This window comes from Sciurus vulgaris (assembly GCF_902686455.1).
Source record: "Sciurus vulgaris genome assembly, chromosome: 2".
Taxonomy (NCBI): Eukaryota; Metazoa; Chordata; class Mammalia; order Rodentia; family Sciuridae; genus Sciurus; species Sciurus vulgaris.
This window is the reverse complement of record NC_136462.1, coordinates 121,391,717-121,419,462: the sequence shown is the minus strand read 5'-3', so window position 1 is coordinate 121,419,462 and position 27,746 is coordinate 121,391,717. Positions and strand designations below refer to the sequence as shown.

At 44.3% G+C, this 27,746-nt stretch overlaps 3 protein-coding genes across 4 annotated transcripts in view; 2 read left to right on the top strand and 1 right to left on the bottom strand.

The window, feature by feature from the left end:
- Positions 1 to 13,773, top strand: part of SIN3A (SIN3 transcription regulator family member A) — a 60,932-nt gene extending 47,159 nt beyond the window's left edge. For both annotated transcript variants that reach the window (XM_079128866.1, XM_079128865.1), the window contains exons 17-21: positions 1,861 to 2,034; positions 4,199 to 4,291; positions 5,490 to 5,584; positions 10,083 to 10,290; positions 12,663 to 13,773. In XM_079128866.1, the coding sequence (XP_078984992.1) occupies positions 1,861 to 2,034; positions 4,199 to 4,291; positions 5,490 to 5,584; positions 10,083 to 10,290; positions 12,663 to 12,893 (801 nt within the window). In that variant the 3' untranslated portion in view covers positions 12,894 to 13,773. The remainder of the gene's footprint in view (positions 1 to 1,860; positions 2,035 to 4,198; positions 4,292 to 5,489; positions 5,585 to 10,082; positions 10,291 to 12,662) is intronic.
- The window catches only part of LOC306654886 (uncharacterized protein C15orf39), a 381,506-nt gene that overhangs the window by 257,189 nt on the left and 96,571 nt on the right, over positions 1 to 27,746 (bottom strand). The gene's annotated exons all lie outside the window — the stretch shown is intronic.
- Positions 16,105 to 27,518, top strand: MAN2C1 (mannosidase alpha class 2C member 1). Its single transcript, XM_079129367.1, has 26 exons — positions 16,105 to 16,428; positions 16,713 to 16,838; positions 17,198 to 17,321; positions 18,354 to 18,424; positions 19,694 to 19,871; positions 20,099 to 20,288; positions 21,599 to 21,705; positions 21,863 to 21,973; positions 22,356 to 22,448; positions 22,567 to 22,683; positions 22,875 to 22,970; positions 23,068 to 23,213; positions 23,550 to 23,673; positions 23,996 to 24,117; positions 24,237 to 24,322; positions 24,448 to 24,603; positions 24,804 to 24,901; positions 25,096 to 25,190; positions 25,443 to 25,547; positions 25,634 to 25,790; positions 25,902 to 26,045; positions 26,399 to 26,508; positions 26,612 to 26,691; positions 26,859 to 27,007; positions 27,092 to 27,201; positions 27,281 to 27,518. The coding sequence occupies exons 1-26, from the start codon at positions 16,250 to 16,252 to the stop codon at positions 27,405 to 27,407; spliced, it is 3,201 nt and encodes a 1,066-aa protein (XP_078985493.1). The 5' UTR covers positions 16,105 to 16,249; the 3' UTR covers positions 27,408 to 27,518.

Genomic DNA, 27,746 nt, shown 5'->3' with positions numbered 1-27,746 from the left:
TTTTTGGTTATAGATGGACACCATACCTTTCTTTGATTTATTTTTATATGGTGCTGAGGATTGAACCCAGTGCCTTACACATGCTAGAAAAGAGCTGTACCACTGAGCTACAACCACAGCCCTGGTTATGAGAATTTTTAAAAAGATGAATTGATACTAAAATTAACATTTTACTTTTCATCTGTTATTTTTACATTCTTTGGTATTTTGATGGATAAGGTTTCAGTTGGGGGAATTTTTATTGGAGAATAGAAATAGCTGGGTTTGTAGCTCAGTGGTAGAACTTGTACCTAACGTGTGAAACCCTGGGTTTTAGCCCTAGAAACAAACACACACACACACACACACACACACACACACACACACACACACACACACAAATGTTTATGACCTGTGAGAATGGGAACTCCAGAAGGTTCAACATTCTAGTCATTACTTTTAAGAGTGTCACAAAAGTTGCTAATCATGATTGATTGGTAATGAATTAATGGGGACTGAGACATAGCTTAGTGATAGAGTGCTTGCCTAGCATGTGCAGGTTTATGGGTTTGGTTCCCCAGCACCACACACACACACACACACACACACACACACACACACACAGAATTAACATTATGTATAAGTTTAAACTACTACACTTTCTATCAAATAGTGTGTCAATAAGAGGAAGTTTGACACTAATGCCAACTTTGCTTTTGATTACCTTTGAGCAATTAATTCAGTAACCACTTCTTAAATCTATAATGAGTTTTAGGTTTTGTACAAGTGCTAGGAATATAGACATGGATCTTGTTTTCATGAATCTCTAATTCATGAGGTCAGCCTCAGCAACTTAGGGAGACCCTCCTCTACCTAGTTCACACAGTTGAGTTTCTCATCTGACATGTCAATTTGTTTCCTAGCAGGGCACCCCTCCCTTTCCATCCTGCTTTCTGGGGTAGTTAAGAGAACTAAATAAGAATATGTGTGAAGACAAACTGCGGTTGTGGCTCAGTGGTAGAACACTTGCCTAGTATGTGTGAGGCACTGGGTTTGATTCTTATCACTCATTTAAATCAATAAAAAATAAAGGTCCATCAACAACTAAAACATGTTTAAAAAGAAAATGTGTGAGGACAAATAGAAAGTGCTTAATAAAAATGAGCCAAAGCTGAGCACAGTGGCACATGCCTGTAAGCCCAGCAACTCAGTAGGCTCAAGCAGGATTGCAGATTCAAAGGCAGCCTCAGCAATTTAGTGAGGCCCTAGCAACTTGGACCCTATCCGAATAAAAAAGGGCTAGTGATACAACTCAGCGGTAAAGCACTTCTGGATTCAATCCATAGTACAAAAAAAGAAAACTAAAAATGAGCCAAGCACATGGTTGGCATACACCTATAATCTGAGCAACTCTGGAAACTGAGGCAGGATTGAAACTTACAGGTCAGCCTCAGCAACTTAGTGAGACCCTGTCTCAAAAAATAAAAAGGTCCAAGAGTATAGCTCCATGGTAGAGCACCCCTGGGTTCAATCTCTAGTACTCCAAGGAAAAATTAAAGGAGCCATAGAAAAAATTCTAAAGTTCCTTAGAATTTTATTTTGGTTTTTTGGTGCTGGTGATTGAACCCAGGACCTCAAGCATGGTAGGTAAGCGCTCTACCACTGAGTTTTTTGTTTTTAAAGTTGTACTTATGAATCACTGATCGAGTTGCAGACTTTCACTTTGTTACTCTTCAAGAAAATGATGCAGTGCTTCTGTGTGATTAATTTTCTAAAATTACCAATCAATAACCTCAGTTTTTGAGTTTTGAGTTGAGTGACTAGACTGTAGGGAGAAATATTTTCTTGGTTTACTGATGACTTGTCCTTGCTTGATTCCAGCTGCAGCACATTGTCAGTGATGAGATTTGTGTGCAGGTGACTGATCTTTACCTGGCAGAAAACAATAATGGGGCTACTGGAGGCCAGCTAAACACACAGACTTCGAGGAGCCTCTTAGAGTCAACCTATCAGCGGAAGGCAGAGCAGCTTATGTCAGATGAGAACTGCTTCAAGGTGAGTTGATCATGTGACCATGCCTTTGTTGGTAACTGAAGTTATTTTGATAGAGAGCTACCAAAATTCAGAGTTGGCTATTTTGACCAACAGTTCCTCCTGGAACTCTTCAGAGTGCTTAATGGACTCATCAGAGAAAATACAAAGAACATGGAAAAGTTGAAGTAGCCATCTCCCCTAACAGTCTAGTTTAGATCTTTCCTGTGTTTTTTAAAAATGACTTGTGTTGAACTGGGATTGTAGCTCAGTGGTAGAGCACTTGCCTAGCATGTGTGAGGCACCAGGTTCAATTCTCAGTATCACACATAAATAATAAAATAAAGGTCCATCAACATCTAAAAAAAATTTTTAAAAAATGTTACATACTGTTTTTACTATTTTGTATTCTGCTTTTTCTCTGAACTTTTTTCATATAATGCTTCATAAATATATATATATATATGTATATACATATCTGTATGGTTTTTTTCCCCTTTTTTGCAGTGGTGAGGATTAAACCGATGGCTTTGCATATGCTAGGGAAACACTGTACAACAAGCTGCATCCCCAGAACTGTAAATTTTTTTTTTTTTTTTTTTTTTTTTAAGAATGTTTAAGCCAGGCGTAATGGGTGCATGCCTATAATCCCAACAACTCAGGAGACTCGGGCAGGAAAATTGCAAGTTTGAGACCAGCCTTAGCAACTTACTGAGACCCTGTCTCAAAATTTAAAAATAAAAAATGCTGGGCTGGGGAGATAGCTCAGTTGGTAGAGTGCCTACCTCGCAAGCACAAGGCCCTGGGTTCAATCTCCAGCACCGCAAAAAAATAAATAAATAAATAGATAAATAAATAAATGCTAAGGCTGTATGTAGCTCAGTGGTGAAGTGCCCCTAAGTTCAATCCTAGTAACTGCCCCCCCCCCAAAAAAAAAAAAAAAAAACAAAAAACAAAAAGTCATTATCAGACAACCATAATGACTTATTTCCAGAAACAACTGTTGATAACATTCTGAGACTGCTTGAATTTTACTTGTTTTGGGATACTGGGGATTGAACCCAAGGGGGCTTTGCCACCAAACTATATTTCTATCCCTTTTTATTTTTTTTATTTATTTTAAGACAGTGTCTCTCTACGTTATTGAGGTTGATCTTGATTGAACTTGCTATCTCCCTTTCTCAGCTCAGTGGTAAAGCACCCTGGGTTTAATCCCTGGTATCAACACACACCTGCTTCTCAAAAAAAAAAAAAAACAAAAAAACAAAAAAAAAAACCCCACCCTCAAATGACTTACCAGCCTTGCTGGGATTACAGTGTATACCACCATGTCCCACTTGAATGTATATTTTGAAAGCACTTATGGTAAGTAAAGCATACTATAATTTATTTTGCTCAGTTAACGATAACCCCTGGATCTTCAATATCTTCACAAATAAGAGGACCTAGAATTTCAAGAACTTCAACTACAATTGATATCATTATAATGAAACACTTTTTGGTACTAGAGATTTGATCCTTTACCTCTGAGCTACATCCCTATCCCTTCTTTAAATTTTTTATTTTGGACAGGGTATCACTAAGTTGCTTAGGGCCTCCTAAGTTACTGAAACTGGCCATGAACTTGGGATCTCCATTCTCAGCCTCTGAGCTGCTGGAATTATGGACTTGTGCCACAATACCTGACACAAAACACTTCTTAACATTTTATTTTAAACACTGTAGACTTGTTTACATATTTGTATTAAGTCTTGGAAGTGGGATTATCAATCAAAAGGACATATGGTTTTTTCCCGTCATGGATACAACAAAAAATTTTTTGGTGTGGGGGAACGATGGGCTTCACCCATGCTAGGCAGGCACTGTTTCTGAGCTATATCCCAGTCCAAAATACTTGTTTTTTAAAGTATCTAAATGGCATTTTTTATTTTAGCTAATTCAAGAAGTACCTGTTTCATCTTGCTGGTGGCAAGCTTAGACTTTTTGTTGTTATTCTTTGTTCGTTTTTTAATCAATGACCATGGCCTCCCAAATTTTGAGTATCTTCCTTAGCTCTTCAGTTAAAACAAAATCTTATAACTTTATTTCCTCCTCAGCTCCCAGAACTTGAGAAGTTATAGATTTGGAGACTATAGGTTAGGCTTTGGAGATTTGTTGCTTTGTTTATACTTTGGCTTCTTATTTTCAGCTTATGTTCATTCAGAGCCAAGGCCAGGTTCAGCTGACCATTGAACTTTTGGACACAGAAGAAGAAAACTCAGATGACCCTGTGGAAGCAGAGGTATGGGCAAGTATATTATAGATTCTGTATGCCAAGTAGAACCAGCATATCCTGAGAGACTGCCTCATGACCCTGTCTTCTAGAAGACCAAAGCTCCTTAGGTCTTTTTGAAAGGTCAGATGGCATCTTTCCTGTTTTTCCCTAAAATACTTTAGGGAAAAGAAACAACAACAAACAAAATGTCATTTTTAATGTTATTATCTTAACTCTTTGTTTCATGTTAATTTTTATTGGACTAGGTAAAGTCAGAAATTCTCAATTCATTAAATAGAGTGATTATTGTAGTTGACCTGGCAGGTAATATGAGTGAGTGACACCGACTGTGTATAGTGATGTTGGAGATGTAAGAAAAGATTTGTTTGGGAATATTAGCTTACAGTTGCCAAATTCTTTTTTCTTTTTTTTAAGAAGTGCCAGATATTTGTATTTTATATGTAAGATACCGATTTTCAGATGTTTGCCCCTATATATTTTGCTCTCTAACAAAACTATCTGTGGGGAAAGAAAACTTACCTGTCAGCCAGTTTCTTCTCCTTTATGACCTTTTTTGGTATTGAACATTGAACTGGGGGTGCTCTACTACTGAACTAGATCCCTAGCCCTTTTTGTTTTTTGAGGCAAGGTCTCCCTAAGTTGCTGAGGCTGCCCTTGAACTTGGAATTCTCCTGCCTCAGCCTCCCTGATTCTTGCCATTACAGATGTTCATCATCATACCCAGCCCCATTTATGACTTCTGATAAATTAAGCATATCAGAGAAACTGGTCATCTTACTGGCTAACAGAACTTTTTTTTTTTTTTTTTTTTTTTTTTTTTTTTTTGATGGTACTGGGGATTAATCCTAGGGCCTCTTACATTGTAGGGAAGTGTTCTACCACTGAGCTGCATCCACAATCCCTTCTAATTTTTGTTTTGAAACAGTGTGGCTGTGTTGTCCAGGCTGGCCTGAAACTTGTGATCCTCCTTCCTCAGCCTCCATAGTAACTGGAATTACAGGCATGTGCCACCATGCCTGGCTTTAGAGTTTTTAAATCTGTATTCTTATATGAGTAGCAAACATATTATTAGGGAAAGGTTTGGTGTTTGTTTTTAATCTTGAAATATACAGATTTTGGATATTTTAGTCATATTATTGACTAAACTACTTCATGAGGATGTTGCTCAGTGTTTGATTCCACTCCACTTCCATTTTCATCCTAGCGTTGGTCAGACTATGTAGAACGATATATGAATTCTGATACTACCTCTCCTGAACTTCGTGAACATCTGGCACAGAAACCAGTATTTCTTCCAAGGTGAGTGCACCAAGTCACCAGTTGGCAATCTATACGTGTGCATAGTTGAGGAGTAGAGAAATAAGTTTCAGATTTTGGGTTTTTATGTATTCTGTTCATTTGTTCTATTTGCTAGGATGCTAAATTCAAGGTTTGTGTGTCTATTACAACACATACTTAACGTGGAGCATGCCTTGGAGCACTAGGGAGGTGAGAGTTTTAAAAAATCAGCAGTAACATTGAATGAGAATGTTGGAGTCTTTAAAGTTTGGTGATTCATTAGGAGGACTTAACACATAGTCATACCTTTAACTAGATTTTATTACATCAGGAAAATATAAGTAAAATCAGCAAAGGGAAAAGGTGCCTCTAGCAAAGTTGGAGGAAGGAGGCACAAGCTTCCAAAAGTCCTCTCCCAGTGGTGTCACATAGGACACTTTTAATTTTTAGAACAATATGTGTGAAATGCTGTCTACCAGGGAAGCTCATTAAAGACTTGCTGTCAAGAGTATTATTGAGTATTAGTTATGTAGGTGTTCTCTTCTGGGCATGTACCAAATGTTCCATACTCTCAGAAGTAAAGCAAATTTTTGGCATTAATCCTAGTTTGTATAATTAGAAGGTACAGTGGGCCACTTTCATGATTTTGGGGAGCAGTGGAAGATCTCCCCAAATCCTAGATGCCACACTTGAGCCAAGGGCCAAACTTCTAAGCAGGCCTTCCAAAGTATAGCAGTCTTAACAGCTGCTATGTTAACACATTTCCACATAGAATTTTAATAAAATTCTCCCCTATATTGAGGCAAATTGTAATGCTGATCTTCTAAGAATAAAACCTATTTCAGCTGGGCATCTGTGGTACAAGCTTGTAATTCCAGCAGTTTGGAAGACTGGGGCAGGAGAATAGCAAGTTAAAGGCCAGCCTCAGCAATTCAGCAAGGCCCGTCTCAAAAAATAGAAAGGGCTGAGGTAGCTCAGTGATAGAGTACCCTTGAGTTCAGTCCTCAGTGCTGGAAGGAAGGAGGGGAGGAGATAAGGAAGACAAGTGAATAGTATTTCAGAAGTAGAAAATAGATAAAATGGGAATTTGAATTGAAATCTTAATGTCTTACATTTTTAAAAATGTAGTATTCCAGCACTAGTAAACTTACTCCTAAATAGAACACGGAAAGGGAATCTGCCATATTCTGTACTCATTGATTCATTTAGAAGATTTTCATCAGTTACAGTGTGCCAGGATCCTCTCAACAAAACAGACATGGACTCTGTGTATGACAGAAACATACAGTGGTGTGTTTTACACCAGATTTGAAGATTCGCGTTCATACTGTGAGAATAGAAAATGATAAAATTATTCTAGGAGCAGGACAATGAAAATGTGTGGAACCTTCACGCTAGAACTTTGGTTCTTTTTCTTTTCTGCTCATTTTTTTCTTAAGGACAGTTTAATTTTAATAATCTAGCACTTTTACATTACAGTGGTATTCAACTTCAGGAAACTTTGAAATGTTTTATAATAAAAACTGTTTTCCCTTAATTTGGTTATGAAGTAGAATCTGTAGACAGAAGTTAGTTCTTATATTTCTGAGCTACTGGGAGATAGAATCCTCAAATAGCCTCCCCACTTCCACCTAACTAACAATGCAAGGCAAAGTGTATACACAGCTGTTGAGCCAAGTGTTGCACAAGTGTTAAGACCATACAGTTTTAGGCACTGATAAGTTAAATGATAGAAAAAGTTCCCTCCCATATTATAGGGATTTAAAATTATTTATAAAGTAACTGGTCACAGATCAAACAGCCAATGTACAGTACAGTCAGTTAGCAAATGGAGTCAAAGGGATCATGCATTATTTTACCTGAAACATTTTGCCTTTTTTTTCCCCCAAACATCAAAAACCAACTCAGAATTGCTTTTAATTATATCTGTTAATTTATACTTCCATTTGAAAATATTTGGAACATGTTTGAATAGCTCATACATCACTCGTTTGCTATTGAAGTTTAATAACTTATCGGGCAATGCTTAGAGTTAGGCAGATGTTAGAATTACAGTGAACGATGTCTTATGAATTTCAAGATAATACTATTTTTTGTTGGTTGGTTGGGTTGGGTTTTTCCAAAGTATGGACTAAAGGTAAAATCTTGAAGAACATAATATAGTTAAAAAAAAACTTTTAGTGGTGGTACCCAGGCACACACTTTCAGTAAGCTATATTCCCATCCTTTTTATTTTTTGACAGGGTCTTGCTAGGGTGCCAAAGCTGGTCTGGAATTTGTGATTCTCCTGCCTCCCAAGTCTCTGGGATTACAGGTGTGTGCCACCACACCTGCTGTAAAAAAGTTTTCTAATTTAAAAGACATGTAGTAAATATAGATGGATTCAATGCTGATAGTACCTCCTTACACACAAACCAAAATCAGAATAAACACTTTTTTTTTTTTTTTTTTTTGTCTTCATGATTGAACCCAGGAATACTTTACCATTGAGCTACATTCCCAGTCCTTATTTATTTTTTGAGACAGTCTCTAAGTTGCTTAGAGCCTTACGAAGTTGCTGGGGCTGGCCTCAAACTTGCATACGTCCTGTCTAAGCCCCCTTTGCTGCTCAAATTGGCAACTGGCTAAATAAACACACCTCTTTTAAGAGAGCCAGGGCTTTTTTCAATGAGAATTATACTGCATTAGAAAACAAAACTGAAGATTGTTTAAAATGTTTAATTCATTGTTAAAATAGCAGTTATAAACTTTTCAGAAATAATATTTTCAATGAAAAACTAATTCAAAACAAAAAATTAGAGTAATATTGTTTTTCATTTTGCAAATCTCTTTATGTCTGGCTTAATAAAACAGCTGAATTTATATCTGCTTCTGTATTCAATCAGTTGTATTAATGCTTGGTTGAAATAAGCGGAGAAAATATGACTTGACACAAAATACCTAGCTGGAAAAGGGCTATTTTCATATAGTTGTGATATTCTTTGAGATGACAGCAAAACTTAAAATTTTATAAAGCTTAGTTGCAATAACAATGCAAATATCAAAAAAAAACAATGCAAATATCAATGAGCTTTTTGTATAATTATATGAAAATCCTTTGATTTTTTTTTTCTTCATTTATGATTTCATAACTTCATATGATTGGTTATTTAGAAGATCCTACTTTTCTATGTTATACACATAATACTAAATATTGACACATTTTGTACTCCCATCCCCAAAGGCACACTTACTAATGCTGCCATTGATTTCGTCTAAGACATCTTTTAAGTTTTGGAAGGTAGCTTGTCAAGCTTACAGTTGGCTGCTATCACTTTGCCAAAACTTTGTAGTTTTGCCTGAAAGTTTAAATCTTAACATTGGTTGCAAATGTGTTCAAAGGTCTTGAGGGTACCAGGCACAGTGGTGCACACCTGTAATCCCTGCGGCTCTGGAGACTGAGGCAGTAGGATTGTGAGTTCAGAGCCCCCCTCAGCAATTAGTGAGGTCCTGAGCAACTTGGCAAGACCCTCTCTCTAAATAAAATACAAAAAAGGGCTGGGGATGTGGCTCAGTGGTCCTGGATTCAATCCCCAGTACCGAAAAAAGAAAAAATAGTCTTTGAACATAAGCATTGTTATGGTACGGAAATCACGAATACAAAGTTCATCTCTGAAACAATGTTTTTAATAGCAAACTGGGGGGGGGGGGATTATTGTCTAGCTAAAACCTTTCTTCACTAAAAGAAAAAATTAGGATAAAAACACCACTCTCCCACTCCTTTTGCATCCACTGATGTTGTAAATTATTTTTGTTTGTACATATGTAAAATGGCAATGGTTATAAACTATCTTTGGGAAAATTTTAAAAATAGGTTTTCGGGGCTGGGTTGTGGCTCCATGGTAGATTGCTTGCCTAGCATATGTGAGGCACTGGGTTCGATTCTCAGCACCATATATAAATAAATGAATAAAATAAAGGTTTGTCAGCATCTAAAAAATAATTAAAATATAGACTTTCAAGTAATTTTCTGTTACATGGTTATTTCTTTGTAGTAGTTAAACAGAATGAAAAAGCCTGGTATGGTGGTGCACATCTGTCAGCCCAGTTACTCAAAAGGCTGGGGTAGAAAGATCACAAGTTTGAGGCCTCAGTGATAGAGCACCCATGGGTTTGATTCCCAGTACCACAAAGAATCAAAGAAATCTATGTAGTGAAATTAATTGAAAAATAAAAACATTACAGTAAATGAAAACTTGAGAATAAAATATATAGTATGATCCTATTTTGTCATTTAAAAAACATCCCAGCTGGGTGTAATGGTTGAGAATTGTTACTTTTTATTCTGCATATCTCTGCCATTTCACTTTTTTTTTTTTTTTTTTTCAATAAAACCATTGAACACTTTTTTAATACAGGGAATTAAAATTGTGAAAAGTGCTCTGACGGCATATAATAAGGAAAGCTAAATTTGGTGTCGGAGTCATAGTAATCTACATCTGGATAAACTCTCATCCTATAGGCCTTTTCTGCCTTGCAGGAATTTGCGGCGAATCCGTAAGTGTCAGCGTGGTCGAGAACAACAGGAAAAGGAAGGAAAAGAAGGAAACAGCAAGAAGACCATGGAGAATGTGGATAGCCTGGATAAGCTGGAGTGCAGATTCAAGCTCAATTCCTATAAGATGGTATATGTGATCAAGTCAGAGGACTATATGTATCGCAGAACTGCCTTGCTCCGGGCTCATCAGGTGAGGACCAATACCAAATTTCTCACTATATCTGCCTTCAGTGGGATAGAGGGTGAGGGGTGGTGCTGGTTCTGATTGTTTTCTTCTCTTTTCAAAAACCTCTTCTTGGTCCAGGCATGATGACACACACCTGTAATCCCAATGACTCAGAAGGTTGAGGCAAGAGGATAATGAGTTCAAATCCAGTCTCAGCAACTTATCAAGGCCCTGTCTCAAAATATAAAATAAAATTAAAAGGGGATGGGGAAGTGACTCAGTGGTTAAGCTCCCTGGGTTCAATCCCTGGTACCAAAAAAAAAAAAAACCAAACAAACAAACTTTTTCTTGGAACTAAGAATTGTTGGATAAGCTGGTACATTCATTTGCTAAGGATTTTATAACAGAATAGCCCGGACTCTGAATTAAAGAACAGAAATTTGTTGTCTTGAAGTTCTGGAAGCTAGAAGTCCACAATTAGCATATCAGCAGAATTGGTTCCTTCTGAGGACTGGGAGGGAGAAGTGCTTCTATTGTTCTGCTGGCAATTGCTGGTGTTTCTGGATCTTCGTGTGGTATTTCTCCTGAGTGCAGTATCTGTATCCAGATAGGTTACATTCCAAGGTACTAGGGATTAGGACTTAAACATAGGAATTTTAGGGTTTACAGTTTAACCCATAAAAGCAGGTAAATACCTGATGCCACTTCTGGTGAAGCTGTTTCCAGTATTTACCTTTCAAGTGGTTTTGGAACTTTTTTTTGCATGAATCCTCTCTGTTTTCACATCCTATTACCATTACACAACCTTCCTTGTAAATTATATACTGAGTGTCTGCCAGGTGCTGGGATACAACCGTGAAGTAGAGCAAATGTGATACTGTGACATGTGCTACTGGGGACACAAACTAAGTTAAAGGCTCAAGGGACTGGCATGCAGGCCTTGCTTTTGTTGGAGGAGACTTTTCTAAGTAGGTGATGCTCAAGACCTGAACAGTGACCAACAAGCCAGTGTGGTGAAGAGTTGAGGGAGTTTTTTCTGCTCAGAGAAAATGTCCAGTTCAAGGCTGGGAAGGAAAAAAGGCCATTGACATGTTTGTGAAAAGTCAAAACACCAGAGTGGCTCAGGTATAAAGCCATAAAATGGGAAATGTATAGTAGGAAGGATAGGGAGAAGCCACATTACTTTTGTTTCATAGGTCATGGTTTGGATTTTGTTTGAGGTTGCATCAGGACACTTTTTTAATTAGGACGACTTGATTGCTGTGAAGTGAATTGTGGGTATAGCTATAAAATTAGAACGGCAGAGACCACTCAAAAGTCTGTATTTTTAAAAATAGGAAGTAATGGCCACCCAGACTATTAGGGTAGCAGTGGAATTGTACAGATTTGATTATAGATAAAATTTGAAGATAGAATTGACAAGATGTGGTGGTGGGTCAAATGTGGAGGTAAATGAAGGGGCATCAAGGATACTGCCTGGTTGGCTTGGTGAGTTTTTTGTTCTTAAATTGAAAGTTCAGTGATATACACCTGTTAATACGAAGGGATTGTTAAGTTTGGTAGTAATTCAGACTCCCTGTTTTGAACTGTTAAGGAAAGGATTACAGAACATTCAAGGTAGATATGTAGGGCAAGCACATCTCTTGGCACAGAGTATAGCTGCTGTGTTATGGTAGATCTGCTTGTCTGGATTGATTTTTCAGCATGTTTGTAACCTTTACTATGCCTTTCATATGGGTACCAGTGAAGATCTGTGCCTGCACTTTGCTGGCCAGAGTGGGGTAATAATGGTAAATGGAGAGTGAGGTTTAAGACCTTTGCTTTGTACTGTCTGTCATAGAAGTGGATCTCCATGCTATAGAAAAGACTAACAGAGCTCATTTCTTACCTGAGGTACATTAAAATCAACATATCTGAATTAAAATGCAGATTTGTGTCTGAAGAATATAGCTCAGTGGTAGAACTAAGTTAGCATGTGTGAGGTCTTGGTTTGATCACCAACACCACGAATTTTTAAAAAGGCAGATTTGTGGGACTAAGTACATTCTATATTTTTAACAAATTCCCCAGGTGATACTGATGCATGCTAAAATTGAGAAGTCCTATACTTACTCTGCCCAGTTGCTGTATTGGTATGTCTTCAGAGGCTTTATGGGTTTCCATCTCCTTACAGTGCTCTGACATTCTCTCCTCTCTAAACAGAGAATATCTATTGCCTTATTTATTTATTTATTTATTTATTTATTTTAGTTTGCAGCCAGTAATATCTAAGAGCCCACATCCTCCTTCTGCTACTTTAGGCCAAAATTATTGAACTTTGTATTTAAAGACGTTTTTTGGTTCTGCTTCATTTTTTTTTTTTCTTTTCTTTTTTTTTTTTTTTTCCTGTTTTATAGTCCCATGAGCGTGTAAGCAAGCGTCTGCATCAAAGGTTCCAGGCCTGGGTAGATAAATGGACCAAGGAACATGTGCCCCGTGAAATGGCAGCGGAGACCAGCAAGTGGCTCATGGGTGAGGGGCTGGAGGGCCTGGTGCCCTGTACCACCACCTGTGACACAGAGACCCTGCACTTTGTGAGCATTAACAAGTATCGTGTCAAATACGGCACAGTATTCAAAGCCCCTTAACTGCAAAACCAGAGAAGATAACTTGAGGGTATATGTGTGTGTGTGTGTGTGTGTGTGTGTGTGTGTGTGTGTGCGCGTGCGCGCATGTGCGCACACTCATGTGCGCTCACACACACTGAAGAAGCAAGGACAATGCCTTTCAAGCCTCACTGGTCTCCCTGAGACATGGCCACTGACACAAGCTGGCACCAAGTAGGATGCACATAAGGAATGTGAATACTATACAAATCTGGAGCTGGCGATTTTCCCAGGGGATTTTTGGGCATTTGCCTGCCCTGGAGAGGAAGGAAGTCCATGCAAGCACAGAGATAATGTGGCTTGCTTGCACACACCAGCAGAGCTAAGACTAGTCTCCTGACCGTCGATGAGAAAACCAGATGCTATTCACATTTTGACTGGATGGAGGTGCATTTACAAAACAGATTGGGGAAGGACTTAACAATCAAATGGATTGTAACTGTGATGGTCAGCACTCCTCTCCATCCCTCCAAAAAGGAAAAAAAGGCTGTATTTGATCTCCCCCCCCACCCCCACCCCTTCCTGGTCACTTGAGCACATCTAAGATCACCCATTAGGTTTTATCTGGGACTTGCAGTTTGGCTTAGGGATTAATCATCTTGTGGATTTGATTCCTGACAAATCCCTTGCTGCCCACCCTCTCTCCTTTGGTTCTCAACTTCAACAAGTTCAAATCAGTTGTCCTTTTTAGCTCCCGTGGAACTGTTTTGTACCTGCTCCTTTACTAGTCTACCCTAGTGCCATCCACCAGCTTTACTCTGACACACATGCACACACACACAATTTTAACTTTTTTTTCCTTTTTTCTTTTTTTTGTAAATAATGTATATACTGTCAATTTTTTATTAAAAGAAATATGCTTTGATGTGCTAGCAAAACTGCTCTAGCTTCTTGTGTACCATAGTACTATGTGGCTTCAGATTTAGTACCTATGAACAGATGTATAAGACATTTATTACACTTTTTACCAAAGGGAGTTACCATTGTAGTACTTTTGTGTAAAACTTGTCTTCTCCTTCACCCCCAACTTTTTTCCTTCCTTCCTTCCTTCCTTCCTTCCTTCCTCTTTCTTTCTTTCTTTCTTTCTTTCTTTCTTTCTTTCTTTCTTTCTTTCTTTCTTTCTTTCTTTCTTTCTTTCTTTCTTTCTTTCTTTCTTTCTTTCTTTTTCTTTCTTTCTTCCTTTCTTTCCTTTCTTTCCTTTCTTTCCTTTCTTTCTTTCTTTGGTTTTTTTTTTTTTTTGTACATAAATAAAGCTTGGTTCTTACTTAAGGAATAAATTCTTAACCCAAGTCCCTTGTCCTCACCAGAGAGCTACTGTGAAGCAGTGATTCTGCTTTTCCAGGGTACAAACAGGATTTTGCTTTAAGTAGTCAATAGTCATTTGCACTTGTCCCAAATCAGAATACCCCAAAATTTTTTAAATAGAATACTTCATTCTTTTAGTACATGTTTTTTTCTCTTGAAATATTTCTATTTGAAATATTTTATATTTGGGGTGTTGTCAGGCTATGTAGTTTGTATTTCTACATTTTTAAAAATCTTATTGGGAATGAGGGTGAACAACTTAAAATACTAAAACAGTATTAGGAAGAAGTGTGTGTAAGATGTGAGGTACAAGTGGGCTTGGAAGGAAGAGATGTTAATAAATTTCCTTAGCAGCTCCAAATGGGAGATAGACACAGATTTTTTTTAATCACATAAATTTAAATTGGCATACATTTAAACATGAAAAAGATTTTTATATGTGGGTAACCTGGACTTTGTGAAAAGAGACCAACTAGCCCCTCAGTAATCTGGTGGACTTTTGGACTTTTCTCCAGCAGCAACCATCACTCTAGTCATGCTAGTCATAGTTGTAATCAAGAGTGCTTTGTGTATTTTTTGTTCACTTTTTAATTAAAAATCCCCAACACCAACACAAAGAAAAAGTTTGGCTCCTGAATTTCCAAAACACAAGATATATCTCTGTTTTTAGGCTTTTATGTTGATGGGGGGACAAGAGGCTGTGAACCTAAAATGTAGGATGGTAAAAAGAACCTCATGGAGGAGGAGATTCTAGATCAAAGCTGGGGCAGTTCCTGACTTGGGGGAAGAAGGGTAAGTACTAAGTGGGACAAAAAACCTTGAGGTTTTCTCAGCAATAATTCACCCATCACCTTGTGCTCCCCTCAAGAAAGATCATGTTGACTTGGAACTACGGGGGAAACTGGGGCCTGACCAGGAACAGCCACAGCTGTTGCTGCTCCTTCACAGTATTGTCTAAGCACCTAACTGCAGGCCAGGATAGGTATTTTGAGACTCATTTAGAAGAAAACCCCAGTAGAACCAGGACCTTTACCTGCAGCCAATGTTCTTATAAGGAGCATTTTTATCCCTCCTGCCCTCTGGCATCTGCTCCCCATACTCCAAACCCAACCTGCTTTATATATAGCAGAAAGTTATCTCTAGTTTAAGTCACATTTGACATTCAGAACGTGGTCACCCTTATGCGTGACTTGCATTTGAACTGTTGTAAACTTGGTCAATATTTCCATTAAAATATCAGGGCTAATGTGCATATATATATATATATATATATATATATATATATATATATATCCCCCCCCCCCCCCAAGTACTTTTGTAGACAAGATTCTGGCAACCCTAGAAGGGGGAGGAAGAAAAAAAAAGTTGCCAGTACAGTAGGGATGATGAGAATGAAATTGCTTTTGGCATTATGGCTCCAGTGAACTCCACAGCCTGTTTGGTGAAATGCATTATTGGGATCTCCAGTGCTCTGACTGTGATCTGCAATCTCAAAAATTTTCTAGTTTCTGGTGGTGAGCAAGAGTCAGTGATTGAGCTACGTATAGATACAGACATATATAAAGCATGTGAAAGAGAGGCTAATCGTGGTGCGAAGCCCCTTTCTTCCTATTCTTTAACATTCTGTCCACTATCAGTAGGAAAAACCATTCGGGGTTGCCTGACTGTCCAGGTTAAACAAATAGCACTTCATGTTAGCCAGGATACTTAAACCAGAATTGGGGCTGGAACTCGAGAGCAAGGGAAATAAAGACTGCTGCTTCACAGCCTGGGTTTGCAGCAGCCAAGGCTCCCGCCTGTCCTGCTGAATAAATGGTTCCAAGTCTGTCCCAGGATCTTCCACAGCTTTTGCCAACTTCTCATTTTATTTAGGGATTTACCCTGAGGCATCCTACCTCGGACCAGAGTAGAGAGCCTCAAAAGCGCAGCTTCTAGCTTTCAGCTTCTGACCCAAAGTTCAGACAGCTGGCTGGGCTCCCGGGAGCCGCCGGTGTTCCAAGAAAAGTTGCCCGGGCCCGGGAGGCGCCAGTCGGATGCCGGAACGTTTGGTTTCAGGCTGTGGACCGTGCCGGCAACACCCAGAGACTTCCGGGGAGAGAAGTAGGCTCGCGGTGATGGCGGCGCCCGCTCTGAAGCACTGGCGCACCACGCTTGAACGGGTGGAGAAGTTTGTGTCGCCTCTCTACTTTACTGACTGTAACCTCCGGGGCAGGTGTGGCCCCTTGCGGGGAGTTGGCCGACCGCATCCGCGTGCCTCAGCCTTCCCTTTCAGGAGGAAACAAGCTATAGCCAGCCGGGCTGTGGGACACAGTGCTTGCGTAGGACAGGGCGGGGCCCAAGAGGAGATGGGTAGAGGATGGGATGTGCTGCGGAGCTGCCATGCAGCTCTCACGGCGGTGAGCTGAGGGAGAAAGCTTTTTCTCCCCATCAGCTGGCTGGCTCACGGGCAGAAAGAGGGTGGCCTAAAGAGCACGCCCACCGTCCCCTCCCGCCCAGGCTCTTCGGGGACAGCTGCCCGGTAGCCTCACTCTCCAGCTTCCTGACGCCGGAGAGGCTTGCTTACCAGGAGGCTGTCCAACAGGACTTCAGCCCAGCGCAGGTCGGCCACAGCTTCGGACCCACGTGCGTAATGCCCTCTATGGAAGCCCCGCCTTTCCAGGCCCTCTCACCACCCTCAAGGGCCACGCCTTCATTGTCTCTCCCCTAGGCAGCTGCAGGGGACCGAGCAGCGCTCTCAGCTGGGGGCAGCTCCCTGGCCCCTCAGTCTTAATGCCCTCTGGACACCCCTTAGGTGGACCCCTAATTCTTCTGCCTCTTTTCCTCACCTTGTTCACCCGTTCCTGCTTTTTTGGGACCCAGAGCTGAATACCTTGTGATGCTTCAGATACTTGGAGGAAGTCTCAAGCCCCTTCTGACACATAATCCAATCCTGTATGAAGACAGGACTTCCAGTCCTAGGCCCATCACAATGACTCTTACAGATGGTGGACCTGCTGGTTCAGGGTGGAACTGAGCATCCCAGAGGCATGGGTGGGCCAGGAAGTTCACTTCTGCTGGGAAAGTGATGGAGAAGGCCTGGTCTGGCGTGATGGGGAACCTGTCCAGGTGAGGGTCCCTGCCCTAGATCCAGGTGGGACCACATTTCAGCCCTGACTTGAAGAACCACAGTTGTGGTTGTGCCTGCAACTGGTCTCAGGATTTCAGGCAGGACTGGGGAAGTAACTGCTTGGGTTCCTATGAGGTGGGTCCCTAGTTTTCAGCAAACTGGTGTTTTTTATATTTAATACATGCTTATGGAAGAATTATTCAAACAGTTCTAGATAGCATAAAATAAGAGTTAATGTAATTTTCCCCCAAAGTAATAGGTTTCTCCTACCCCATCCCATCTCATTCCCCAGGAAATAACTCTGTTAAGTTTTATATCAGGTTTAATCTTTGTAATCCTATGTGATAGGACTTTATGTCCATTAAGAAGCAGATACATAGAGGTTTGCTCACTGCTTCACACAACTTCCCATCCAAATTGGCTTGGACTCTCAATCATGGCTCAGGACTGTTCTCCCTGATCTAAGAGAAGGTAAAGCCCTTTCCTCACTTCACTGGCTTGACAGATGTCTCCTGGTGCACACTTGCTAAGTACTAGGGATGTAGGGAATGAAGCACACCTGTCCCTAACTTCATGGTGTTTTCCTTCTGATATTTATTCAAGGTGTGCACAGGCCATCAGAAGCCTCCTAACCCCTGCCCAGAACTCTTCCCATAAGACCATGGGCTTTTCTGTTAATAAAAAAGGTGCTATTTGGGGGCTGGGGTTGTGGCCCAGTGGTAGAGCATTTGCCTAGAACATGTGAAGCACTGGATTTGATCCTCAACACCACATAAAAATTAAAAATGTACTCTGTCCACCTACAACTAAAAAATACATTTTTTTAAAAAGTGCTATTTGGTGGTCATGATGCTGGCTGCCCTAGAGGATGAGGCACCTACAACCAGGGTCCCTGATTTGTCAGTCTGGATCTTAATTTGAAGAGAGGACCCAGAACTAAGGACTGGTTGAAGGAGCCTGGCCTCCCTCAATTTACATTTCACTTGAACTGTCCAAAGTCCTCAGGCCCTCTTTTCTTCCCTCCCTACTAGGGGTTAACCAAAGAGGGTGAGAAAACCAGTTATGTCCTGACTGACAAGCTGGGAGAAGGAGACCCCCGAAGGTGAGTGAGTTCCCAGTAGACCAATGATCTAGGAGCTGAGGCCCAAGTAACCTCAGAAGCACCCCTACCTCCAGTACATCCATCTCATATAGTTTGGTTTTAGAAAGCATGACTTTTTCTTGTGCTAAATAAAGAAAAGCACAAAGAAATTAACTTCCATTTTCTCACCACCTAGAGATGACCATTATTAACATCTCAGCATTCATGTTCTCAGTATTTCAGTATAAAACCATTTATACAGTTGAGATTATATTGCTTCCAGTTTTTATTTATTTATTGCAATGCTGGGGATTGAACCCAGGGCCTTATGCATACTAGGCAAGCACTCTACCACTGAGCCACACCCCTGACTTTTTACATTCCATATTATAACATGGGCATTTTATGATACCATCTAAAAAGCTTCTTAGACATTATTGTATTTTATGTTTGTTGAAACTGTTTCAAACAGTTCCAAACACTGGGGATATGGTGATGAATAATGTAGATCTCACTAGGCGTTGTAGTGCATGGCTATAATCCTAGTGACTCGGGAGACTGAGGCAGGAGGATTGCAAGTTCAAGGCCAGCCTGGGCCATGTAGTGGAACCCTGTCTCAAAATTAAAATAAATAAATAAAGGTCTGGGTATGTGGCTCAGTAGTACAGTGTTCTTGGGTTCAATACCTACTATTACAAAAATAATGTCCTCAATAGCAAAGGGAGACAGAAATACTCATATAATTACAAAACCAATGAGGATTCTGAAAGAAAATACTGGGAGCTCAACAGGTAATCTGCTAGACTAGAGAGGAGATAGGAAGAGAGTCATAAAGCCATATTTTTTTCTCTAAAGGTTGAGTAGAACAACTTCACAGCCCAGATGGCACTCCTGGGAATGGCCACCCCATGCTGGCTGTTGGTATGAAGTCAGTCCTTAGAGATCCAAACATGCTTTTAATATACAAAGAGGATTCTGAGACTAAGACAGTACTTTGTGCAGGCAGCTTTGAAAGTATGAAGCTAGATAGCAGTGTAATTCACAGGGTTCTAAGGTTGGCCACTATTCTCCCTGGCCAAGGCAGAACACTCAGCAGGACTTGGATTTCACCTGGTGTTTCTACCATGATCCTCCCACACACATACCTGATACAACATGAAATCTTCTGGGTAGTGGATCCTGGAGGTGAATGGGGAGGGGTCAGCTGAATGCCTCCCACATATCTTCTCCCTATACTCCCAGAGTCCTCTGCCAATCTCTTGGCCTGAGGCTGCTGCCCTATGTTTATAGCCTGACCCTCTATGTGGAAGTAGCCTGCAACGGGCTCCTGGGGGCTGGGAAGGGAAGCATGATTGCAGCCCCTGACCTTGAGAAGACATTCCGACTGAGTCGGGCTGAGCTGGCTGTGTTTCATCGGGATGTCCACAAGCTCCTGGTGGATCTGGAGCTACTACTGGGCATTGCTAAGGTACTGACACCCCTGTTTCCCCTATTATCCATGCTCCTGATATGTTTCTTCTTGGGTCAGATTGCTGGGGCTCTGGGAATCCAGAGTAGAAAGAGATGGTGCTGAGTAGGTACCCCTAACAGGAGCAGAGATTTGAGGTGGTGGTGGGTCCTCTTCTGGGAGATCATCTGGGGCCTAGTTCTAGAGTTGTGCTTGAGAGGGGGATTAAGGGCAGAACCCTGCTGCAGGGCCTTGGAGAGGACAACCAGCGCAGCTTCCAAGCCCTGTACACAGCCAACCAGATGGTGAACGTGTGTGACCCTGCCCAACCCGAGACCTACCCAGTGGCCCAGGCCCTGGCCTCCAGGTTCTTTGGCCAGTGTGGAGGTGAAAGCCAACATACCATCCATGCTATGGGGCACTGCCACATTGATACAGGTAGGATGTAGCTGTTTGGGTTGGCTGGGGAGGAAGGAGGGCCATTTGACCTCTGGCTATGCCCTGGAAGCACTATGTGATTCCAGCAATTTCTTGCCCTTCTTGGACTTTAGTTTTCCCTAGCTATCAAAGGGGGCAGAGGCACTGAACTGTGCTCTGTTAGCTGTGGTTTATTTATTCTCTCAACAAAATCTGATGGATCACGAGGCCATTTGCCAGACACCAAGGGTGACATTTCAAAGGCTGATGATCACAGAATAGTCTGACACAGTGAAAGGAAGAACTATAGGAGGCTAGACAGCCCAGAAAAGATACTTAAACCCAAGTGAGTTGGGGAATTCAGAGAGGCTCCCTGGACAAGGTGACATTTCAGTTGCATGAGAGTGAGGATGTTTTGTTTTGTTTATTTTGGTACCAGGGGTTGAACCCAGGGGCTTAAACCTTTTTTACTATTTTATCTAGAGATGGGGTCTTGCTGAGTTGCTCAGAGCCTTGCTAAATTGCTGAGGCTTGCTTTGAGCTTACTATCCTCCTACCTCAGCCTCCCAAGGCACTGGGATTACAGGTGTGCACCACCCTGCCTGGTGAGAATGAGGAAGTTTGACCAGGGTGCCAACATCCTCAGAGAAGAGTGATGTGAAATTAATTAAAGTGGCCCAAACACAGGGGCAGGCTTTAAACCTGACAAATTTGTAGTTTCTATGTGGCTTGTGGGAAATCCACATTTTTAACAAGCTCCCCATGGATTGATTCTAATATACTGAAGGTTTCTGAATCACAGAACAAGGTCTCTCTGTATATACGGTGCCACAGTATGAGATAGATAGCTTGTGGGGATTCTGGGCTGACGGGGTAGGAGCAGAGGCCTAGAGGTCTGGAAAGGCTGTAGTGCCTGCTAAGACAGATTAATCCTGGGTGCTATGCCCCTGTTTCAGTGTATCTGCCAGATGTGCAGGGCTAAGCTAATCCCCATTCTGTCTTAGTGGATCCTCTTGAAGTGTCTGAGCCTCAGGCTGCTGTTCTGGGGTTGAGGCCTCTATTTCCTCATCTGCAAAAATTTGCCTATATCCTTGAAGCCTCCTTTTCCCATCCTGTACTCCCACCTTGCAGTAGTGCTTTGAAGTAACAGCCCAGGAGGGACCCCACAGGGCTTTGCAGGGTGAAGGACCTGGAGTGGGGTAAATCTAGGATGGCCATCTGTAGGCCCAGGTTGGACCTAGTTGAAGTGCTGGGGCAGGGGAGGGACTAGAGATATATAAGGAGCCAGGGACCTTGCTGCTCCCTCTACTCTTAACCTTCTTCCTCTCTAGCCTGGCTTTGGCCCTGCAAGGAAACTGTACGGAAGTGTGCCCGGAGCTGGGTCACAGCTGTGCGACTCATGGAACAGAATGCTGAGTTCATCTTTGCCTGCTCCCAGGTCAGAGGGCAGCTGTATGAGGCAGGGTGAGCCCTTAAGCTCCCTAGGTTCTGGGGTGTTCTCAAGCCTGAGGGTTGCTCCTCACTTGCAGCCCACCTCAGAGCTCTAGATTTTTGACTCTACGTGGGGTTGTGATTCCACCCCATTTGCCCTACAGGCACAGCAGCTGGAGTGGGTAAAAAACCACTACCCTGGCCTATATGCCCGGCTCCAGGAATTTGCCTGCCGAGGGCAGTTTGTGCCTGTGGGGGGCACCTGGGTGGAGATGGTAAGTATATTCAACATGCCCTCAACTTTGGTCTATTTGGGCATGGTCTTCCCTCAGATGGCCCAGGATCACTTGGCTGTGCTGGTGACTTTTGCAAGTCATTCATGACCCCTCTATTGCAGGGCTAATTAGTCCCTAGAATCCCAAGACCTAGGGCTTGAAGAGGAGTTGGGTCTTCAGCAAGGCACAGGCTCTCTGCATGACCCGTTCCCAGCAGCACCCTGAAGTTGGACAGTTGGGCCTGAAGCAAAGAGATCAGTGCTTCCTAGGGCCTGGCTGTAGATTTGTTTTGGAGCAACCTTGGCTTCTCCTACACCATGTATGTTGGCCTGAGCTCCTGCCTGCTTCCCATCTAGCTGCCTCTCTCTCTCCTCACTGCCAGGATGGGAACCTTCCCAGTGGAGAGGCCATGGTGAGGCAATTCCTGCAGGGCCAGAACTTCTTCCTACAGGAGTTTGGGAAGATGTGCTTTGAGGTAGGCTGGAACCTAGTGCCCCAGACTGTGCATGGGTAGTGGGAGGGTTGGCCTACAGTGCTGAGGAGTTGAGGTGGGGACCCCTCTGCCAGGAGCTCCAGAAGCCCTCTCCCTGCAGTTCTGGCTGCCAGACACATTCGGGTACTCAGCACAGCTCCCCCAGATCATGCGTGGCTGTGGCATCGCACGCTTCTTGACACAGAAACTGAGCTGGAACTTGGTGAACTCCTTCCCGGTAAGCAAGCCTCAGCGGGCAAGGGTCACAGTGGACCTAGATCCAATCTAGTCTTTTCTCTTCACCCTGAGTGGGCAGACCTCCACTAGTATGGTACAGCAGGCAGAAGCAGGACCAGGACCGCGTGTGGAAGGCCCACTCTGCCTCAGCCCTGACTGGACTCTCCTGTGCTTCTGTCTCCCTGCTGGCAGCACCATAGCTTTTTCTGGGAGGGACTAGATGGCTCCCGTGTGCTGGTCCACTTCCCACCTGGTGACTCATATGGAATGCAGGGCAGTGTGGAGGAGGTGAGCAGATACCTGTTGACTGGGTGGGAGATGCATTGAAGAACACTGGATATCCCATCCTAGGCTGACACACACTGACCTGCTCCCACCTGTCCAGGTGCTGAAGACTGTGACCAACAACCGGGACAAGGGGCGGACCAACCACAGTGCCTTCCTCTTCGGCTTCGGGGATGGGGGTGGTGGCCCCACTCAGACCATGCTGGACCGCTTGAAGCGGCTAGGCAATACTGACGGGCTGCCCAGGTCAGGCCTGGGCCATTAGTAGCCTTTGGCTCTCATGAAGCCCTACCCTTAGCCCTTGCCTTTTGCCTTCCTTCTGCTCATACATGGGGCTCAACCCTTCCACTGACCCCTTAGACTCCTACCTGGAAATAGGGTGGAGAAATTCTGAGGGTGGGAAGGATTTCAAACCCACCAAAGTGTGCAGCTCTCCCAGGTATCCAGTCCAGCCCTGTATGGACAGGGAGCTTTCTGGAGTGGCTTCCCTGTCCGAGTTTGACCTCTTATCTATTCTGAAGTGGAGGAAGGCAGAGCTTTGTGGCCTCTGGCAGATAGGCCCAAGCTTGTGGTCTCCCTCAGGGTGCAGCTATCTTCTCCGGGGCAGCTCTTCAAGGCGCTGGAGAGTGACTCAGGGCAGCTGTGCACATGGGTCGGGGAACTCTTTCTGGAGCTGCACAATGGCACTTACACCACACACGCCCAGGTCAGGGCCAGGCTGCCGGGTCTGCCATAAGTCTGCAGAGGGCAAGGAAGGGGAGAAGGGGCAGCCTCCAAGAAGAGGCTTGGAGGAAATAAGTATAAGAGCTTGGTCCTCAGGAAAGCTTGCAGAAGACAGGACTGAACCTCTGTGGAGGAGGAGGGTTTGGGTGGAGAGGAACAGAGGACATTTAGGGTAGGTTGCCCACAAGAGGCCTTTTCTAGCAGGTCCTAGGGGCCCATCAGGAGTTCTGAGCCTGGGAGGGCTTTGGAAGGTGTCCTGGGATGCTTGAGCAGACTCCAGACTGATCCCTCCACCCTGGGCACAGATCAAGAAGGGGAACCGGGAATGTGAACGGATCCTACATGATGTGGAGTTGCTCAGCAGCCTGGCCCTAGCCCGCAGTGCCCAGTTCCTATACCCAGCAGCCCAGCTTCAGCACCTCTGGAGGTCAGCCTAGCATCCACTCACTACTGCCTACCTCATCTCTCACCACAGACATCTCTGAGGCTGCCCTGTCCAGCCTCCCCTTCTCCAGCCTTTTCCCTCCCTACCCTTGGTCCCTGCAGGCTCCTACTCTTGAACCAGTTCCATGATGTGGTCACTGGAAGCTGCATCCAGTTGGTGGCAGAGGATGCCATAAGCAACTATGAAGGTGAGGCTGACAATAGTCCTGCTACTCTCTCCAACCCAGGGCTGAGCATAGTGTCCCTTGTGGGACACTCAGGTCATCCCTAGCCCACTGCCTCTCCCCTTCATGACCAGCCAGTCTCTCCTCAGATATCCGTTCCCATGGCAATACCCTGCTCAGTGCTGCAGCTGCAGCCCTGTGTGCTGGGGAACCAGGTCCTGAGGGCCTCCTCATTGTCAACACACTGCCCTGGAAGCGCACCGAAGTGTTGTCCTTGCCCAAGCCTGGAGGGGCCAACAGTCTAGGTATGAGCTGAGAGAGGGCTGCTACAGTAACAGAAGAGACCAAGGCCAGACAAATCAAGGCAGGGACCCTCCCCTGGGGATCTCTGCCTTGGAGTGCCTCAGGCTGGGGAGTAGTAGCCACATCCTTCATTACACCCACCCCTAAGCAAGGTTTCTGGAGGGTCAGGGAGACTGCACTGATGCTCAGGCCTCATCCTCAGCCCTGGTGACAGTGCCTAGCATGGGCTATGCTCCTGCTCCCACCCCCACCTTACTGCAGCCCTTGCTGCCCCAGCAGCCTGTGTTTGTGGTACAAGAGGTGAGTCCTGGTGGTTCTTGGTAGGGCGGGGGCTATCATGGGATACTTTCTAATGACTTGGGTGTTCTGCATTCCTTATCCTGGAACAAGGGGCTAGAGCAGCACACAGCCCCGCAGGGTTGGGGTGGGGCTGGGCAGCTATTGGATCTAGGAAGCCCTTATAGACTTAGCCTCAAGGCCCCTTCCTACTCAAGACTGATGGTTCCGTGACTCTGGACAATGGCATCATTCGAGCGAGGCTGGATCCAACTGGCCGCCTGACATCCCTGGTCCTGGTGGCCTCTGGCAGGTGCCAACCCCTCACTGTCCTTTCCTTGTGCCTGGCAAGTAGATCCCAGACCCAATTCTTTTTGCCCCTTAGCCACAGTACTACCCATAGCAGTCCACTAGTGCCTCTGGGTTGGAAAACACACAAGGGTAGCACTGGCTGGATGAGGAGTCCCTGTCCCCTGGGTCTCCTTACCTGCTCCTGCCCCATCAAGTGCAACTGGAGGAAGCAAGCTCATAGAGTTGTAAAACACCAATCCCCATGTCCTTCCAGGGAGGCCATTGCTGAGGGTGCTCTTGGGAACCAGTTCGTGCTATTTGATGATGTCCCCTTGTACTGGGATGCATGGGATGTCATGGACTACCACCTAGAGACACGGTATAGGCCGGGCAGGACTAGGGGCAGTTGGGGAGGAGCAGGGATACTGGCTTCCCTGGCTCAGCACCTCCCATCCCATCCCACAGGAAACCTGTACTAGGCCAGCCAGGGACCTTGGCAGTTGGCACTGAAGGTGGCCTTCGGGGCAGTGCCTGGTTCCTGCTACAGATCAGCCCCAACAGTCGGCTTAGCCAGGAGGTCGTGCTGGATGTTGGCTGCCCCTATGTCCGCTTCCACACTGAGGTAGCAGAGGCCAGGGTGGTGGCCATCTTTCCCAACTGTAACTGTAGAGGTGCCAACACCAGCCTTTGTGTGTCCCTCCCTTCTCTGTCCCCCTCTCTGTTCCACTCCTAGGTACACTGGCATGAGGCCCACAAGTTCCTTAAGGTGGAGTTCCCTGTTCGTGTGCGGAGTCCCCAGGCCACCTATGAGATCCAGTTTGGGCATCTGCAGCGGCCCACCCACTACAACACTTCTTGGGACTGGGCCCGATTTGAGGTCTGACATGGGGAAGAAGGGAAAAGAAGGGGCTTATATCCTCTCTAAGGAGACTAGTTGTGTGGTGCAGGAGAGGAGGAGGAAGATGGCTAATATTTGCTGCTTCCTAACATGAGTCAGGCATTGTGCTAATGCTTTACATTTAGATTGATACTCATGAGCATTTCATTCCCAATTCAAAGATGAGGAAACTGAGGCTGAAGCAGGTTGGGTGGTATGCCCAGGGCCTCCAGAGTGGGAGGAGCTAGAATTTAATCATGGGTTCCAAAGTTTGCTGTCACCCTAGTGACAGAAGCTCTGAAGACTAGGGGCAAAAGAAGGGAATAGGACGGCCAAGTGAATCTGCTCTTCAGGTGTGGGCCCACCGCTGGATGGATCTGTCAGAGCATGGCTTTGGGTTGGCTTTGCTCAATGACTGCAAGTATGGTGCATCAGTACAAGGCAATGTCCTCAGCCTCTCACTGTGAGTGGGGTGCCTACCAGACCCAAGGACTGGCATGGGGGTGTGGGTCTTCCCAGGATGGAACTCTGGCAGCTCCAGCTGGGCCTGTGCTCTCCCATCCCAGCTTGCGGGCACCTAAGGCCCCAGACACCACTGCTGACATGGGGCGCCATGAGTTCACCTACGCATTGATGCCTCACAGGGGTGAGTTCTGGGAATGGTGAGGTCCTTCTCAGGCCCTAGACACCTTTGCCCTTCTCTGAGCTTCTAGCAGTCATTTGGTTAAACCCCTGGGCCTGGCCCCCAGCACCCTCTAGGGGTATTGGGGGAGCCTGTTTTCTACCATGCCTCCCTTTCTGGTCATGTCCCAGGCTCCTTCCAGGAAGCTGGTGTTATCCCTGCTGCCTACAACTTCAACTTCCCCTTGTTGGCACTTCCAACACCGGGCCCTGCGCCTGCCGCCACCTGGAGTGCCTTTTCCCTATCTTCATCGGCAGTTGTGTTGGAGACTGTCAAGCAGGCAAGGAGCAGCATGGTCTTGGGGCTGGGGGGTTCCTGACTGGACACATCCCCGACCTCTCCCACCACCTGCCTCCCTCCCCAGGCTGAGATCAGCTCCCAGAGCCGCACACTGGTGCTGAGGCTGTATGAAGCCCATGGCAGCCATGTGGACTGCTGGCTGCACACATCCTTGCCAGTTCAGGAAGCTGTCCTGTGAGCAGAGGAGCAGGGTGCGGGTGGAGGTGGGAGTCCTGCTTGCTCCAGGCCCTCATGGGCCCCTTCTATTCTCCAGCTGTGACTTCCTTGAGAGGCGAGACCCTGCTGGCCACCTGCCCCTTCGAGATGCCCGACTGAAGCTCACCTTTTCTCCCTTCCAAGTGAGGTCCTTGTTACTCGTGCTTCAGCCTCCACCAAACTGAGTACTGGGGATGGTGTTGTTTATGGAAAGTTTTGAGAACTCCTCATTTCTGCCCCTCAAGCCTGAAACAAGGATCAGTCACCTCTTATATAATAAACCTTTGGATCAATGACCGTGCTGATAACTTTTTCTGACTCCCAAGAACCCATCCTCAGGCTTTAGGGGTGAAGGGGACAGCTTCTTCCCAGGTGTTTGGAGACAGGCGTAATATCAAAGGTGACCTGTGTGTGCAGGGTCTAGGCTCAGCCCCTAAGAGAGAGCCTGGGCTATCTGGAGCTTGAGTCTTCACACCTTCTCCAGCTGACTGGCCCTGTCCTCTGATAGCTAATCCCAAGGGCTG